Raw genomic sequence first — 15,086 nt, 5'->3', positions numbered from 1 at the left:
CGTCTTTGGGTCACAAACTATCATATGTATACCAAATTTCAACTTAACTGGTCTAGTAGTTTCGGAGAAAATAGGCTGTGACAGACGGACAGACAGACTTTTTCCTTTTGAGGTACGGAATCCTAAAAAAAGACATGTTTATTTCTTGCACTACTAACTACTTCTCGTAGATCTTTTTCTATTTGGCAGCAAAGAAAGTTTTTGTTACTTTTTAGCGAATTATTTTAGATTTTGGGCTAAAATTTAGTTTGTTTACAGTTAGGTTCCCCATTTAGTTTTGGGCTAGTAGGTACTCTAGTGTAGATGATGGCCAACCTCTCTAGACACTCCCACTACCAGTCCCAGTCCCACTCCCATTCCCAGTTCCAGGCTCCAGGAATTTCATCTAAATCGGTTTCAGCTTTCAGCAAATCAAAGACGATAGGTATATCGATAGCAGCGCCACCTACCGGGTCCAATTAGGTTTTCAAACCATCCATGTATACTTAAATCTTCTCTAGAATGTAACAAACACTTTACTCAAAACCGCATCAAAATCGGTTCAGCCAAACGAGAGATCGCGAACAAACATACATACATACACACAAACATACGGGTCAAACTGAGAACCTCCTTTTTTTAAGGCGGTTAAAAAGAAGTTGATCGATCCATCTGCAACATAGGCACACGGCGAGGAGTCGGTTAACCAAATCAGTAGATGCCTATGTTTCCCCAAACCTGAGTTCCACTAGGTACAGTCAGGGTTCAGCATCAGCTCTATCTTGGGTACTGCTCTCCCAAATGCTCATCAAGGCGTGTCAGATGTCCAAAACAGAGTGTGCCTTTGTTTCACCACACCTGAGTTCCACTAGGTACAGCTAGGGTTCAGCATCAGCTCCATCTTGGGTACCGCCCTCCTAATTGCTCATCAAGACGTGTTGGAAGACCAAAACAGCCTGTGCCTATGTTGCACCAAACCGGAGTTCCACTAGGTACAGCCAGGGTTCAGCATCAGCTCCATCTTGGGTACCGCTCTCCTAATTGCTCATCAAGACGTGTCGGAACACCAAAACAGCGTGTGCCTATGTTGCACCAAACCTGCGTTCCACTAGGTACAGCCAGGGTTCAGCATCAGCTCAGCTCTATGTATACTAAAACCTTCTCCAGAATGTAAGAAACACTTTTCTGAAGACCGCATCAAAATCGGTTCAGCCAAACGCGAGATAATCGCGAACAAACATACATACATACATACATACAAACATACAGGTCAAACTGAGAACCTCCTTTTTTTGAAGGCGGTTAAAAAAGTATTAAATGTTTAATAAATCATCATCATCATCATCATATCAGCCCTTTATCGCCCACTGCTGAGCATAGGTCTCTCTTCCAGTACGCCACTTGTCCCGGTCCTGAGCTAATCTCATCCAGAAGTGACCCGCAATCTTCCGGATGTCGTCCACCCAACGAGCCAACGGACGCCAGGGGCTTCTTTCATTCGAAAGCGGCCACCATTCCGTTAACATCATGTTAACATTTTAGTCCACCTGCCATCACTCTGCCTAGCAACATGTCCCGCCCAACTCCATTTTAGTTTGGTAATGGCGAAACCAACGTCTTGCACATTGGTGCGTCGACGGATCTCGACATTCCTTACTCGATGTTGAAGCTTGATACCGAGCATGGCGCGCTCCATGGCTCTCTGTGCTACGCGGATTTTATGTACAGCCTCCTTAGTGATCGTCCATGTCTCGGCACCGTATGTCATGGTGGGCAGGATACATTGGTTGAAGAGGCGAGTTTTCAGGCATTGTGGAATGTTAGCAGGTTTCAGGATGTCCGCTAATTTATTAAATGCCGCCCAACCCAGCTGGATTCTCCTGGAGATCTCCTTCTGCTGGTGTGTTTTGTCAAATGATAGAATATGTCCAAGATACAAGTATTGCTCGACCACCTCTAGCATTTCGTTCCCAACCTTAACGATTGGAATCGATTTACCGGGGATGTTCGTCATAACTTTAGTCTTGGACATATTCATCTTAAGACCTATCTTCAAAGCAGCATGGTATAGGTTTTCAACCATGCTTTGAAGATCTTCCAGGGTCTCGGCAAATCTCAGGTGCGACAAGAAGACACCATGGATATTTATACCAGTTTTGTCCAATGCAAGCGTTTTTATGACGTCTTCAAGTACCGCCAAGCTCGGGTGAAATTGTATCCCCTTGACGCACACCCCTTTGGATGGATATTGGGTTACTTAGTTTGTGAAGCCGAACTTGCATTGTTGCCGAGCTATATAGTTCCCGGAGCACATTCACATAGCGAGTATCAACTGAACAGCGATGGAGAGAGTCAAACACGGCCCAATGTTCGACACTGCCCAATGTTAATAAATGGCAACCGTTAAGTACTAAGTACCTTAAACTCTTCAAATACTGGGATCGGATCGAATACATACAACTCGTACAAGTGTTCATGTACAGTGTACGCAGCCGGTCAAGTATCGCCTACCGCTTCTACCGTCACCTGAGCAAATACTCTGTTTAAACCATAACACCTCCCAAGGCCGTACCTCAAGTATTTAACTTAGTATGTACATGGAATAAATTAAAATTCTTGTATTTGAGAATGTTTAAAAGTGTATTTTCTTATAGTTACCAGTGGCGGAGCGTCAAACATAACATAACTAGGCAGGCCGAACTAATTAAAGTTTTCTATGCCAACGGTAATACTAAACAATGTTACAATTTGCGTATCGTGTATCTATCTGTGTACTTCTACAAGCCAATTTCTTGCTGTCACCAAAGATAGATATAACTCTGTAATAGATGGATACAGTCTAAGGAAAAAACGTGCCTCGAAAATCAAGAAAATTTGATTCTCGTTCAGAGGGCGCTACTAGCTTTGGCCTACTGTCGTATAGATGGCGTTGACGGTTTCGTTTGTTATTTAACAATTTTAACGCATATCAGTGAAAGAACATGGGTCAAAATCATAAAAATAATTAATGCAAATAAAAAAAATCATTTATCCATATTTCAATACATTTTATCGTATTTTTATAAATCTTCATTTTTAGTTTTAAAGTGTGTCGACAGATGGCAGTGAATTTACTGGGGTTACAAAATTTACTATGACAGTACCGCTCTAGTATAAGTTACTCTATGCTGTCACTTTTAAGGAATAACCAGATGTTTATGAATTTCATGATCTATCAATTAAATATAATACCATTTGATGTTGACAAATCATAACGTTGAAAATAACATGAATAGTAAATATAAACGACGGGTCGCAGAGATAGCGGCAATCAGGCTGCAATGAATGTGTGTGACAGTCAACAACGATAAGAGAATAATAGAGCTACGTACCGTAGCTGTAAAATAAGTCTTTAAGAATAATGATTGCTCCAAAACATCGATTTGGCTTATAGCTACAATTTTGAAACAACGCCCGCCGCCAAAAAGCCGCCCCCATACAATCGAAGTACACCCTCATTTTAAACCCACATGCTCAAATTACATGAAACTTGACATGAACATTTACGTAACATATGTATTAAATTATACCTCTGTCTGGTACTAGTTTTCTTTACTGGAAATTGTTGCACGAAGAAAATACATAGAGCGAATAGTAGTTCTGTATGTAAAACTTCTACTCGCTCTAATTTCTTTGTAATACAATTTCTAGCAACGACAACTTGTACCAGACATAGGTATACGGTATTTGAATGTTCAGTGTCAAATTTCATGTTATTTCAAAATGTCGTTTTAAAATGAGAGCGTAACTTCGATTTAATGGCGGCAATTAAGGTTCGTGTGACTCGTAACTAGTGACTTACATACATGTCATTTTCAATTTACTAACTTTATAGTAGTACAACAAGTACACTGCCTATTCTCTAGAATTTGTACAGAAGACACAATTAATTTATTAAAACAATTTAAACTGTTCTGCCAATTCACATGAGACGAGCAAGGCGGATATCACGTTCTTGAATTTTAATTTGTTGTAAACAAAAGAAAAGTAATCAGTTCCCTGAAAAATTAAATAGCGCATTTGAGAAACAATTTTTATATTTTTAGCTTTTGTGCATAAATTGTTACAATTCACATGAGACAAGCAAGGCGGATATCATGTTCTTGGATTTAATTTGTTGTAAACAAAAGAAAAGTAAGTTCCCTGAAAAATTAAATAGCGCATTTGAGAAACAATTTTCATATTTTTAGCTTTTGTGTATAAATAGTTACAAATTTTTAAAGTGCGTTTTAGACCTATGTTCGTGTTAAAGGCCTGTGCACACCGGGTGCGTATATTACAACGCGCACGTGCATGAGAGACGGCACACCGCTTGTGTGACCTGTACGAGCGCGGCTCCAACATTTTAGCGCACGCGCACTTGCACGTCTACGCACACGCAGCCGGTGTGGCCACTGTGGCCTGGCCTTTAACATCGAAAACATTAAACTGAAATAAATGTCATATACGAAGGAAAAAAATGACCAAAGCCTCCAGTGTCCAGAGCTGGAATCGAACCAGCGTACCCCGTTTACCGGACAGGTGCCTGAACCGCTCGGCTATCCGGTCACGGTGGAATGGGTCGAAATTTCCAAGTATATGACAATTCCCGAAGGCTTGTGGCGCCCCCTGACATTTATTTCAGTTTATAGTTTAAATAGTAGTGTGTCTACTTAAAAAACCACAAATTAAAAATATTTTCATAGAAAATAATTTAATTTGTTCTTAGAGTATCGAAAACATTTATCAGATAGTTTTCGTGGGGGAGTGTAATTCGGCTATATTTCCAAAAGTTATAAAGATAGACGAAATGCAGTCATATTAAGAGATGCAGCTTACCGCGTAAGGTTCTAAATTTTCGAAAATCGGTCGGTAACTTTTTTGGAAAATTGAAAATGTTGGAAAAAAACGACAAAACTTCCTGTTTTTTCAGACAGAAAGTAGATTTATACTACTCTTTGAAGTAGATTATTCTGAATACAAAAGCCGATATCGAAAAAATAAAAAAAAAGCTTCCGAGGTAGACAGATAGTCTATTGTTTGGAAAAAGAAATTTTGGAATCACTGGTTAACACTTGCATTGAAATGTAATATTTCATGTCTCTAATATGATATTAGAAAATCTAGAACAAACCGTATAGAACCTTTTCAGCTAGTATTAAAATATAAAATGAGCTAATGCTATGTCTGACCAACTATCAACTTTCTTTTTTTTTTCAATTTTCTTGTGCGAATATGGATGATACCTACTCGTACTAATGTTTGGATAAGTAACAATCTGATACGTCTTACCCCTAAACTAAACCGTTTAACAATAATTTTGAGAACTTATTGTTTTAATACTCACATAAATATATCCATATGGCAAATACAATACTATCTAAATAAATGAGCTCTTTAATCAGCGAATACACAATGTCAAAGCAATTAATGTTAGAAGCTATCAATCCTGCCCAATCGCACCGTCATCTCTTCAGCCGTGGAAAAATTTCGTTACGATTCTTTGTGGATAAGTGAAAACCACTCGAAACTGACGCTTTCGTGATTGTAAATAGGCATGATAATGGTGTGGCGCGTGGAGTGGTGATATGAATCGTGGCAGACTGCGTGACGACGATAATAAATATGTGGAGTACGGTGCTGTACTCTTTTATATTTCTAACTGCTTTTATATTTCGCCTACCCAGTGCTATCGGCCAGCGGACATAGCAGTAGTAAATAGCAACCTTCGGACTTGCTAGTGGGAGTAAAGACCCAGTGATGTGTTAAAGGTTCCTCTTACGCAGTGAGGTTAATACAACATTGTGTACCGTCTTATTATACATACCTACCTATATCAATGCGAAAGCATAACCGATATACCATATACCGATATAACTTTTGTGTGGAGGAAGCTTGACTGCCGTGAATAAGTTCCATTATTTTCGACATAAAAATCGACGGATACCCTTAAATCATAATTTTAAGTGAATGTGGACTTATAATTATCTTATTCAGACTATTATCCAATTTTATAAAGAATGTTTATGTATATACGCCATACGATTAAATAAATAAATAATTTTAAGTTTTGAGATTTGTGTTGGTAACGTAGAGGCACCAATGACCGACAAGAACCAATAACCGACACTTTTTGACCTGACCTAGCTAGACAGTTGAAATTTTCACAGATGGTGTATTTCTGTTGCCGCTATAACATCAAATACTAAAAACAGAATAAAATGAATATTTAAGGGGGGCTCCCATACAACAAACGTGTTTTTTTTGCCGTTTTTTTGCGTAATGGTACGGAACCCTTCGTGCGCGAGTCCGACTCGTACTTGGCCGGTTTTTTTGTTAATAATCCCAATGTAACTCGAATTTGATGTTTTTCATGGGTTATTATAAGAACTATAGGATTGTTGGTGTCGATTACTGGTTTTCACAAACGTGACTGTTCCAACTATCGACACGTGCTGATATACTTTTTAAACGTATTTCATTTGACAAGCGAATATGATTCCTTTTGATTTGCCTGTTCGGTAGATATTTGAAATAGATTAATTAAAAAAGTAGAGCTACCAGAGGGCCTACCGCGAACATCGCAAAGTCTGTGCGGAAAGATAGAGTCAGAGAATGATTTGGTTCCTTTTTAATCCACGACTGTTCACTTTTACGCACAGACCCTATGTCTTATTATGTGTGTGTATTTGTATAACTAATACATGGGTACTGTAGACAATAAGTAAATGAATACTTATTGAATAGTTATAGTTTCTGTATGCAGAGAGGTTTTCCGGAAAGGGGCTATAATTTACTCAAAACATTGCAAGAAAAGAAGAAAACAAAAAGCAAGGTCATAAGCAATAAAGAAGGTAAACTGCTATACGATACAGAGGATGTAGCCGACAGGTGGGTTGAATACATAGAGGAACTATACGAAGGAACAAATCTTAACGGCGACATATTACTCTCCTGTCGGCGGCGGCGGCTGGAAGAGATCCCTTAGGGATAAGCTCGCCTTTGTACCTAAATTTATATGAATTTCATGTTAACAATTTTTGTTTTGTACAATAAAGTGATTTACTACTACTACTACTACATATTGGAGGAAGAAGAAAAAGTCCCGGATGACCTCAAAGGCCCGAACATACTCTGGAGAGAATTCGAGAATGCACTGGAAGCATTAGCAGATAAGAAAGCGACAGGTAAGGACAATGTGCCAGCGGAGCTCCTAAAATGTTGCGGCCCGGAAGCTAAAAAATACCTGTACAAGCTAATATCAACCGTTTACGACACAGGGCATGTGCCAGAAGAGTTCTCAACTAGTAAAACAATTACCATTCCTAAAAAAGGTAACGCAGTGGAATGTGGATCTACCGAACGATTAGTCTGCTGTCACATGCTTCAAAAATTCTCTTAAAAATTATACGGAACAGATTCTACAAAAAAGTAGAAGAAAATCTTAGCGACGATCAGTTTGGGTTCCGGAAGAACATAGGAACACGTAAAGCTATTTTGGCTTTACGCAATATTATTGAAAGACGCCTTGACCTTAACAAAAGCACATACATCTGCTTCGTAGATCTAGAGAAGGCATTCGACAATGTCGAATGGAACCAACTCTTTGACCCCCTGAAACGCAAACACATAGATTGGAAGGACAGGAGAGTAATTGTAGAACTGTACAAGAACCAACAGACAGAAGTGACAATAGAGGATGTAACTAAAACTGAAAATATAAAGAAGGGAGTAAGGCAAGGATGTAGTCTATCACTATTGCTGTTCAACCTATATATAGAGGAAGCTATGCAAGACATCAAAGATTGCACTACAGAAATAAGTTTCAATGGAACAGCTATGCACTGGATCAGATTCGCCGATGACATTGCTCTCATGGCAGACACAGAAGAGACGCTCCAAGTAAATATACAAAAAATGGACGACATTTTCCGAAAATACAACCTTAGAATAAACGTCAAGAAAACAAAGGTTCTGGTGACAAACAAAACCAAATCTCCCCGAATAAACATCGCTCTCAACTCGGAAAGAACAACAAGTAAACACATTCACTTACTTAGGAGGCATCATCGAGGAAAAAGGCAGAAGCGAGAAAGAAATAAGAACTAGGATAGCAATGGCAAGAAAAGCTTTTACGTCAAATAGACATATTTACAACAGCAAAATCCACATAACATAAGGAAAGACTTAATTAAAACCTACTTTTGGAGCACCACCCTCTACGGATGTGAAAATTGGAACATCACAACACAAGACCGCCGTCGTCAGGAAGCATTCGAAATGTGGTGTTGGCGCAGGTTGCTCAAAATCAGCTGGACAGAAAAGCGCACGAACCATGAAGTTCTAGAGAAGGCAAAAGATAAAAGACAAATAATGCACGCCATTGAAAAACGTAGAGCTAAATGTATAGGTCACATACTTCGACACGAAGGGCTACACAGAATTATACTAGAGGGCAGAATTGAGGAAGGAAGAGGAAGACCCAGAATATCATACATGACACGGATAAAAGAATGGTGCTGTAGCCATTCATATCAGGAAGTGAAAACGCAAGCCCAGAATAGGCTGGAATGGAAAATGCAGCGACAGAGGCCCGGGCCCTCTTAATATTGATAGATAGAGTGAATAGTTAATTTTATTTAATTACCGACTAAGGTATCATGGTATCATTGTGGTGATCTGGCAGATGCACATTACGGATAATTAATAGTCGATAACTGGTAATGTCGATAACTGGGTGTTGGTTACTGGAGATTCAGTGTCGATGATTCGACCCTTTTCCCTTTTTTTGGGTTTTCTTCTAGCCTGTGTATAGTTAATAAAAATAATACACCCTAGATAAGTCTCAAGAACATATCTTATCATACTCAATCGTTACTTTTGGCTTAATGATGACTAAATAACTTAATTTTATAGAGAACCTAACTATCTCCTAAAAGTGTCGATCATTGGTGCCACTACGCTAAGTGCTGTCAAAAACCATCACGTACATTGTCAGATTGGAACTGTTGGGGTCGGTCACCTTAACATAGATTTGTTTTGTAACAGTTACGCATGTCGGAACTCATGGACAGGTATCTCGGCCTGTCTTTTATCGACGTTCATTCAACTTATTTCGGAGCTTATCGGTCTAATAATAACATGGCGATGGATGATTAGATAAAAAATGGGTTGGACTGTAGCACATATCTACAGTTAGTGAAAACAACACTTGGTTTGAAATAAGTAATACAAGGCACACGCTCGATAATACCTGCCTTATTAATTTTAGTATCAGATGAAAGCAAAATTTTCTTTAAATTACATACTAGGTAAGTAACAATTTTCGGATACAAAAAATCATAGTTTTTGATATGATTTATGAAAGTATTTCATAAAAGTAGGCAAATAAAAGCGATGGATGGATTGGATTGGAGAGGATTTACCTCGCTTTTCTGGTGTATTAACTCGTCTCGTAAACGACAAATTATAATTAGCCATTCCCATTATGTCCCATTCCCATGTTGAATAAAAATGTTCTATTCTATTCTATTCATTACGAGATCGTCACTTAGAAATAAAAGCAAAATCGGAAGATCAGCAAATGAACTGGGAAATTAACTGTGATCAGGCACGCCAGCCTTACATTTGGTTTAATATGATCTCCAGATCATGTTATTAACGAAAAAAAGACCGTTAACTCAAGAGCGTTTTTCGTTGCCTTAGAAATAGCACAATATTTTGTACCAAGGACTTTTTAAAGATACTACCACAGCTAATTTCATGTGGTTAATATATAGCCTGTCTGATTTCTAAGATCAAGCTCGTCATAAGTAGATTTACTATGGCGCACTTGATCTAGAAAAACGGTTAGGTATCTAATTTTTATCTATCTCTTCTATGGGTTGTTGTGGTGACGTGATTTTAAAACTTGTATGCGATATTGTTAGCTATATACCTACACCTATTCGTTTTGATAACGTTATTTACAGTGTCACGTGCATATTTTTATTTAGTATCGGTTGTTTTAAATAAATAATGGAACAACTGTTATCAGGGTTGTCAGTACGTAACGAATCGATAAAATTCTGGTAAGAAATTTGAGACTTATTCACTGAGTCAAATATGTAAGGAGAGGTTTAAGAAATCAGAACATAATTTACCTACCTACTTTTAAAATATTTTGATAAATCGAAAAGACAGCATACTAACGGAAAAGTTCAGTAAAGTCTGTATGATGACAATATGTTGAATTTTATAACATAATTAACTATATAGAGATAGAAGATATACTCCGTATAATTAAAAACACAAATAGTAGAGGCAAATACTCGTAAATATCAAAAATTAAAGATATAACCGAAAGAAAACTAAAATTAAAACTAAACTATATAAACTAAAAGTAATGAATAATGAGGATGAAAAGAACTGCCTAATAGGGTTTGGTTGGTACGTAGGCAACACTGAAAGTTCTTAGATAATGCCACAGAAACCAAATAATATAACGAAAAGAGACTAATATAATTTATGAAAATATATTATAGCTTTATAATTTATTTGAGGTCCTTGTCATTGTATTTCAAATTTATTTGCTGGCAGGGTTATTCCAATTTTGACCTGAGAAACGTTTCGTGTATTTTTTATACGATTTTCGTTGCAAGCTAATCCAACAAATGAGTTAAGTACAAATGTTGCAATATGCTTCAGTTATTTATACCTATTTTTACAATGAAGCCTAGTTATTGTACGGCTGTTTACACTTAGAATATCATATTTAATCGCTAGAAACATGGCATTAAACAGCTACGTCAAAAGTTTACATTACACTTGTGCGGTTAATAAAAAGACTAACAAAAAAGTTGCATATCCTCTGATTTTGACTAGTAGGTATTACTATGACAGACACCAGTAAAAAAATCTCGTATGAATATTTATGCGTTACTCATACTCATTTATTGATAATATTCTTAAAATATTACATGTCAATATTACATGTGTGATTAAAAAACTTTAATCTCGAAAAAAAAGGAGGCGACCTAATTAATTATGTAGGTACTGTAGTTTTCTCTATTCTAAAAACTTTCAGTTTGCCCCTCATACTTTACGGGTTTCAATAAATGTAAATTACAAGATCTACTGGGATGGCACTTTTGCCACAAACTGCTGGTGCTTGAATAGGTATGAACTATCTAACTAAAATATATGGTGGGAGACGGGTCAAGACCGGGATACGTGGAAAGGAGGCCTTTGCCCAGCAGTGGGACACTCTAGGAACATATAAATAAATAACTAAATTATCTAAATGCACCTGAGGAGTGCAAGATTAATGGCGTTATTCATAAACGTTAACCTTTTAGTAGATGAATCTTACTATGTCCATATCAGTCATTTTGACATTTCTGTTTATTAGAAAGAGAGAAACTTTTACGGATGTTTGTAAGAGGTTGCCAAGTTTTGTGAATAAGGGGGTAAGTCTTTATAATATACTGAACCAGCATAAGATCAGTCTTGACTTACTTACCTGAGTAAGTAGGTACGTCTGCGAAACGTGGAATTGACTGGAGAGGTAGAAGTAGAACAGAACAAAATCTAACCGTGATTTAACGAAAAAGGCTGAGAAAAATCTACAGGCGGCAAGTACCTACCTGTTTAAATTTTTAAACTGCTGTACTCTCACGTACTTACGTTTTTACATACTCAGTAGGTAGGTTAGGTAAGTACCTATTGTGTTTAGGTATCAACAAGTCTTTTATTTTATCTCTTTCCGTTGATCGTCGACATTGGTCCCTTACGGCCTCAATGAGAAAAATCAAACTAGGTAGTAGAAATAGACGAATGCAGTAATTCTCGATTAAATGAAATCCTAATCCTATAAGCGAAAGAGTGCTAGAAATGTTTATGTACTTACTACTACTAGGTATTCAATTCCATTTAGAAGAAGTAGACTTTTAGCTAATAAAATTAAGTAGGCATCTGTCTATAGATCTGTTTAACAAAACAAATGAATGCCAGATTTAATAGTACATTTCGATGCTAGTGCGGAAAGTATGCATATATCCGCACGTGTATCGAACGACGTTTTTTAATACAGTTGCGAAAAAATAAGAAAAGCAACAAGTAAGTAAGGAATGGAATTCAAAACTTTTTATATTATTAATTCATAGCCACCAAATGGATGCCAGAAGAGGGGCGCGGACCCGGCAGGCCCAGACGGAGATGGCGGGACGACCTAGACACCTTTCTCAACAACTGGCCGGAGGAGGCACTATATCGGGAGTCGTGAAAGACAAGGGGGGGAGGCCTTTGCCCAGCAGTGGGACACCATAATAGGCTAGTAAAAAAAAAAACTGACATCATTGACATTATAAAGAGGTGTTTTTCTAGCTTTTGTTATTATTATTGAACCCACTACAATGAAAGTTTTTTTTTCAAATGCATGTTCTATAAGACATAAACAATTGTAAATATTAAAACATTGTACTATTATTACCTAAATATCGTTATTTACGATTATTTGTGTATCGTATATTTATAAAAACAATATCGAATGTTGCCTTTGGAAACTTAAAACATTCTTGCAGTAAGAAAATACGCCTCTTCTTTGACAGGCGTTCCGTTCCATTCAGACAACTTATTAAGAACGGTTTTTCAACATTAAAAAATAAACGTGTTATAATACTTATAATGATGAAGAGGTAAGTAATAAAATATGAAATATGCATATTTTTCGTATTCTTACATTAACCAGTAGTTTTTATGTTGATTACGACGTTTAAAGGAAACTAATATAAACACTCATCAATAAGTAGTCATGAATTGGAACAAGTATAAATTTAAAAAAATTGGAAAAGTAAAAAGCACTAGTTCGCGAAAACTAACTTTCCGCACGCTAAACAGCCACGAAAAGTAGCACTTTTTGAGCAACTGTATTAAAAAAGTACTTAAAGGTGAATGCATTGGCATACCTATATATATATCGCTTCTCTATTCCGAGTAGGTACAACACTGGCTTTCAGTCATTAAATTTAATCAAGATCCTCAAATCTAGGTAGGTACCTAATATCGTATTATTTTCAAAGTGCGGATTTAAAGGAATTATTTATTAACTAGACCCTGGCATGGCCTAGGTTAGTTCTGATCTCACTTCCGCGAGTTGTGTTCCCGCATCTCTGCCACGTCACGACACACCTCCGATGTCAATCTCAAGGTCGCACCCCAAGGTCACCATACCGTCCATACCGATAAGAAAGTTGATACGATTGAGAAAAAATATTTAAGTAACAATTCTTATAAGATTCTAATAGGATTGAGGAATTCTTCGAGTTTGACTTAGATTTGAACTTTAAAAACTTAGGTAGGCACAGATCAGACCGGTAGCCGGCCGGCGAAACTCACCGGTGTCACCGCGGTCGGCCTCGTCGTCCGATTCGGTGCCGGAGTCCCGCTCCTCGACCTGTAACAACAACACGACGGCTCAACAACACGATCAATCCGAACGCCGCCTTCGAAGCCCATAAACCGCACTTCCTGCCCGCTTTCTAACGTTATACAGCATTTAGAACCGCTAAAGGATAATCAGACAACGTCTACACGACAATTTTAGGAGAATTGTGTGCGAGCAAAGCGGGCCGGGAGCCGGTGAACGTTCCGCTTCTTTGTTCTCGGTCGGGCGGCCATTTTCTGGTGGCGGCGTGACCTTCACACGAGCCGGCAGAGCCATCGCGGCGACACCCACCTTCTCGGAAACGTTCTCCTCATTCAACGAATGCGTTCGCAACTTGTGGGTCAGAAATTTGAGCATTATTGAGCCTCGGGCCTTGTCCCGCACTCGCTAGTCGTTCGCCGGCTCGCCGCGTCGCTGCCTCTGCAGAGCACTTCACGACTTCACGTCGTCTTTGTAGCCAATGAAATACCGTCACGCCTATGGGAAACGTTCTATAAACATTTTAAACATCAACGACATATCCGCTTTGCTCGGGCACGCGTGCAACCCGACCGCCTGGCTCGAACGCCGAACTACTACTGGAGTAGGTAGAGTAGCTTCGCGTACGACGCAGTCAGCTGAAGTGGGCACGACTCATTAATGCCGAAAGGTCCTAAAGACTATCGCGCTAAATACTTCGCTTCCGACGCGAATGCGTTATCGAGCGGTCGGTTTATTACATGCGGATGCCGCCGGCGCTTTTCCTCTTTCCACATTCGACTAGGATATCTCGTAAAAGAACTATAAGAGGCACTCGAAATGGACTCGCCCGGCGACCCATTGATGACAAAGAACCGGAACACGCGAAGATCCGACGCGATTGGACAAAACATATTACAGAAGAGGATCGAAATTTAATGCAACATGCTGCGTCTCACTCGAGCCAGAACGCATCTCGCTCGCAATACGGGCATGTGAGGGAGAAGGAGTACCGGTCGGTTATATAACCGCGTCTGATAATAAATCGCTGATAAAAAGTTGCGCATGTTTAACTGATATGGATATGCCAAACACCTAGGTACTTTTGTATTGTGCCCTTTTGCCAACAAATCAAACGTGCTAAAAATAAAGGTTGGCCTTTATGTTATGATCATTATTAATTATGTTTAAGTTTGCATATTTATTAAGTCCACAATACATGTCATACAAAATAAAACATTAATTATGTAGGTACCTATCCTATCAGACAAAGAATTGAAAGAATCAACTGTGCCTAGCCAAGATGCCAATCGTTCGCTCCGTATATACACGTTAAAGAGAATAGAGTGTATAGAGGGTTATTGTCATAGTACTTTTTTTTTACATGTTCATGTCATCAACTGACGCTTTCCACCGCGATACAAACGGAAGACTATTTTTTTTAATTCCACCTAAACTATCATCTGACAAAGTATCAGCCGAGAGGCGATGAGATGACTGACGATATTATGCTCCTGGCCCGCGGCCTAATATCCATGATTTAAACTTTCACGATTTTTACTCATTATTGGAACGTACGTAGTTCCTTATCGTCCGATAAGGTTTGCGGATGGGGGCTAGGCGAAAAAAAATGGAAAAAAGTGTAAGTTTTTACCGTCACAGACCATATTACTGCGATAGACGCACATGTTTGATATTGGCGTCACAT

At 38.4% G+C, this 15,086-nt stretch overlaps 1 protein-coding gene across 2 annotated transcripts in view; it reads right to left on the bottom strand.

Annotated features, from left to right (window-relative positions):
- LOC134746508 (uncharacterized) overlaps positions 1 to 14,415 on the bottom strand; it is a 130,507-nt gene extending 116,092 nt beyond the window's left edge. The window contains exons 1-2 of one of the 2 annotated variants that reach the window (XM_063680930.1): positions 13,712 to 14,415; positions 13,372 to 13,429 (exon numbers count right to left, since the gene is read on the bottom strand). In XM_063680930.1, the coding sequence (XP_063537000.1) occupies positions 13,372 to 13,429; positions 13,712 to 13,777 (124 nt within the window). In that variant the 5' untranslated portion in view covers positions 13,778 to 14,415. The remainder of the gene's footprint in view (positions 1 to 13,371; positions 13,430 to 13,711) is intronic. The other variant, XM_063680922.1, reaches the window with a different exon arrangement.
- Positions 14,416 to 15,086: the final 671 nt, after the last annotated feature.

Source organism: Cydia strobilella, chromosome 1 (genome assembly GCF_947568885.1).
Source record: "Cydia strobilella chromosome 1, ilCydStro3.1, whole genome shotgun sequence".
NCBI lineage: Eukaryota > Metazoa > Arthropoda > Insecta > Lepidoptera > Tortricidae > Cydia > Cydia strobilella.
This window is presented reverse-complemented; position numbering and strand designations above follow the sequence as displayed.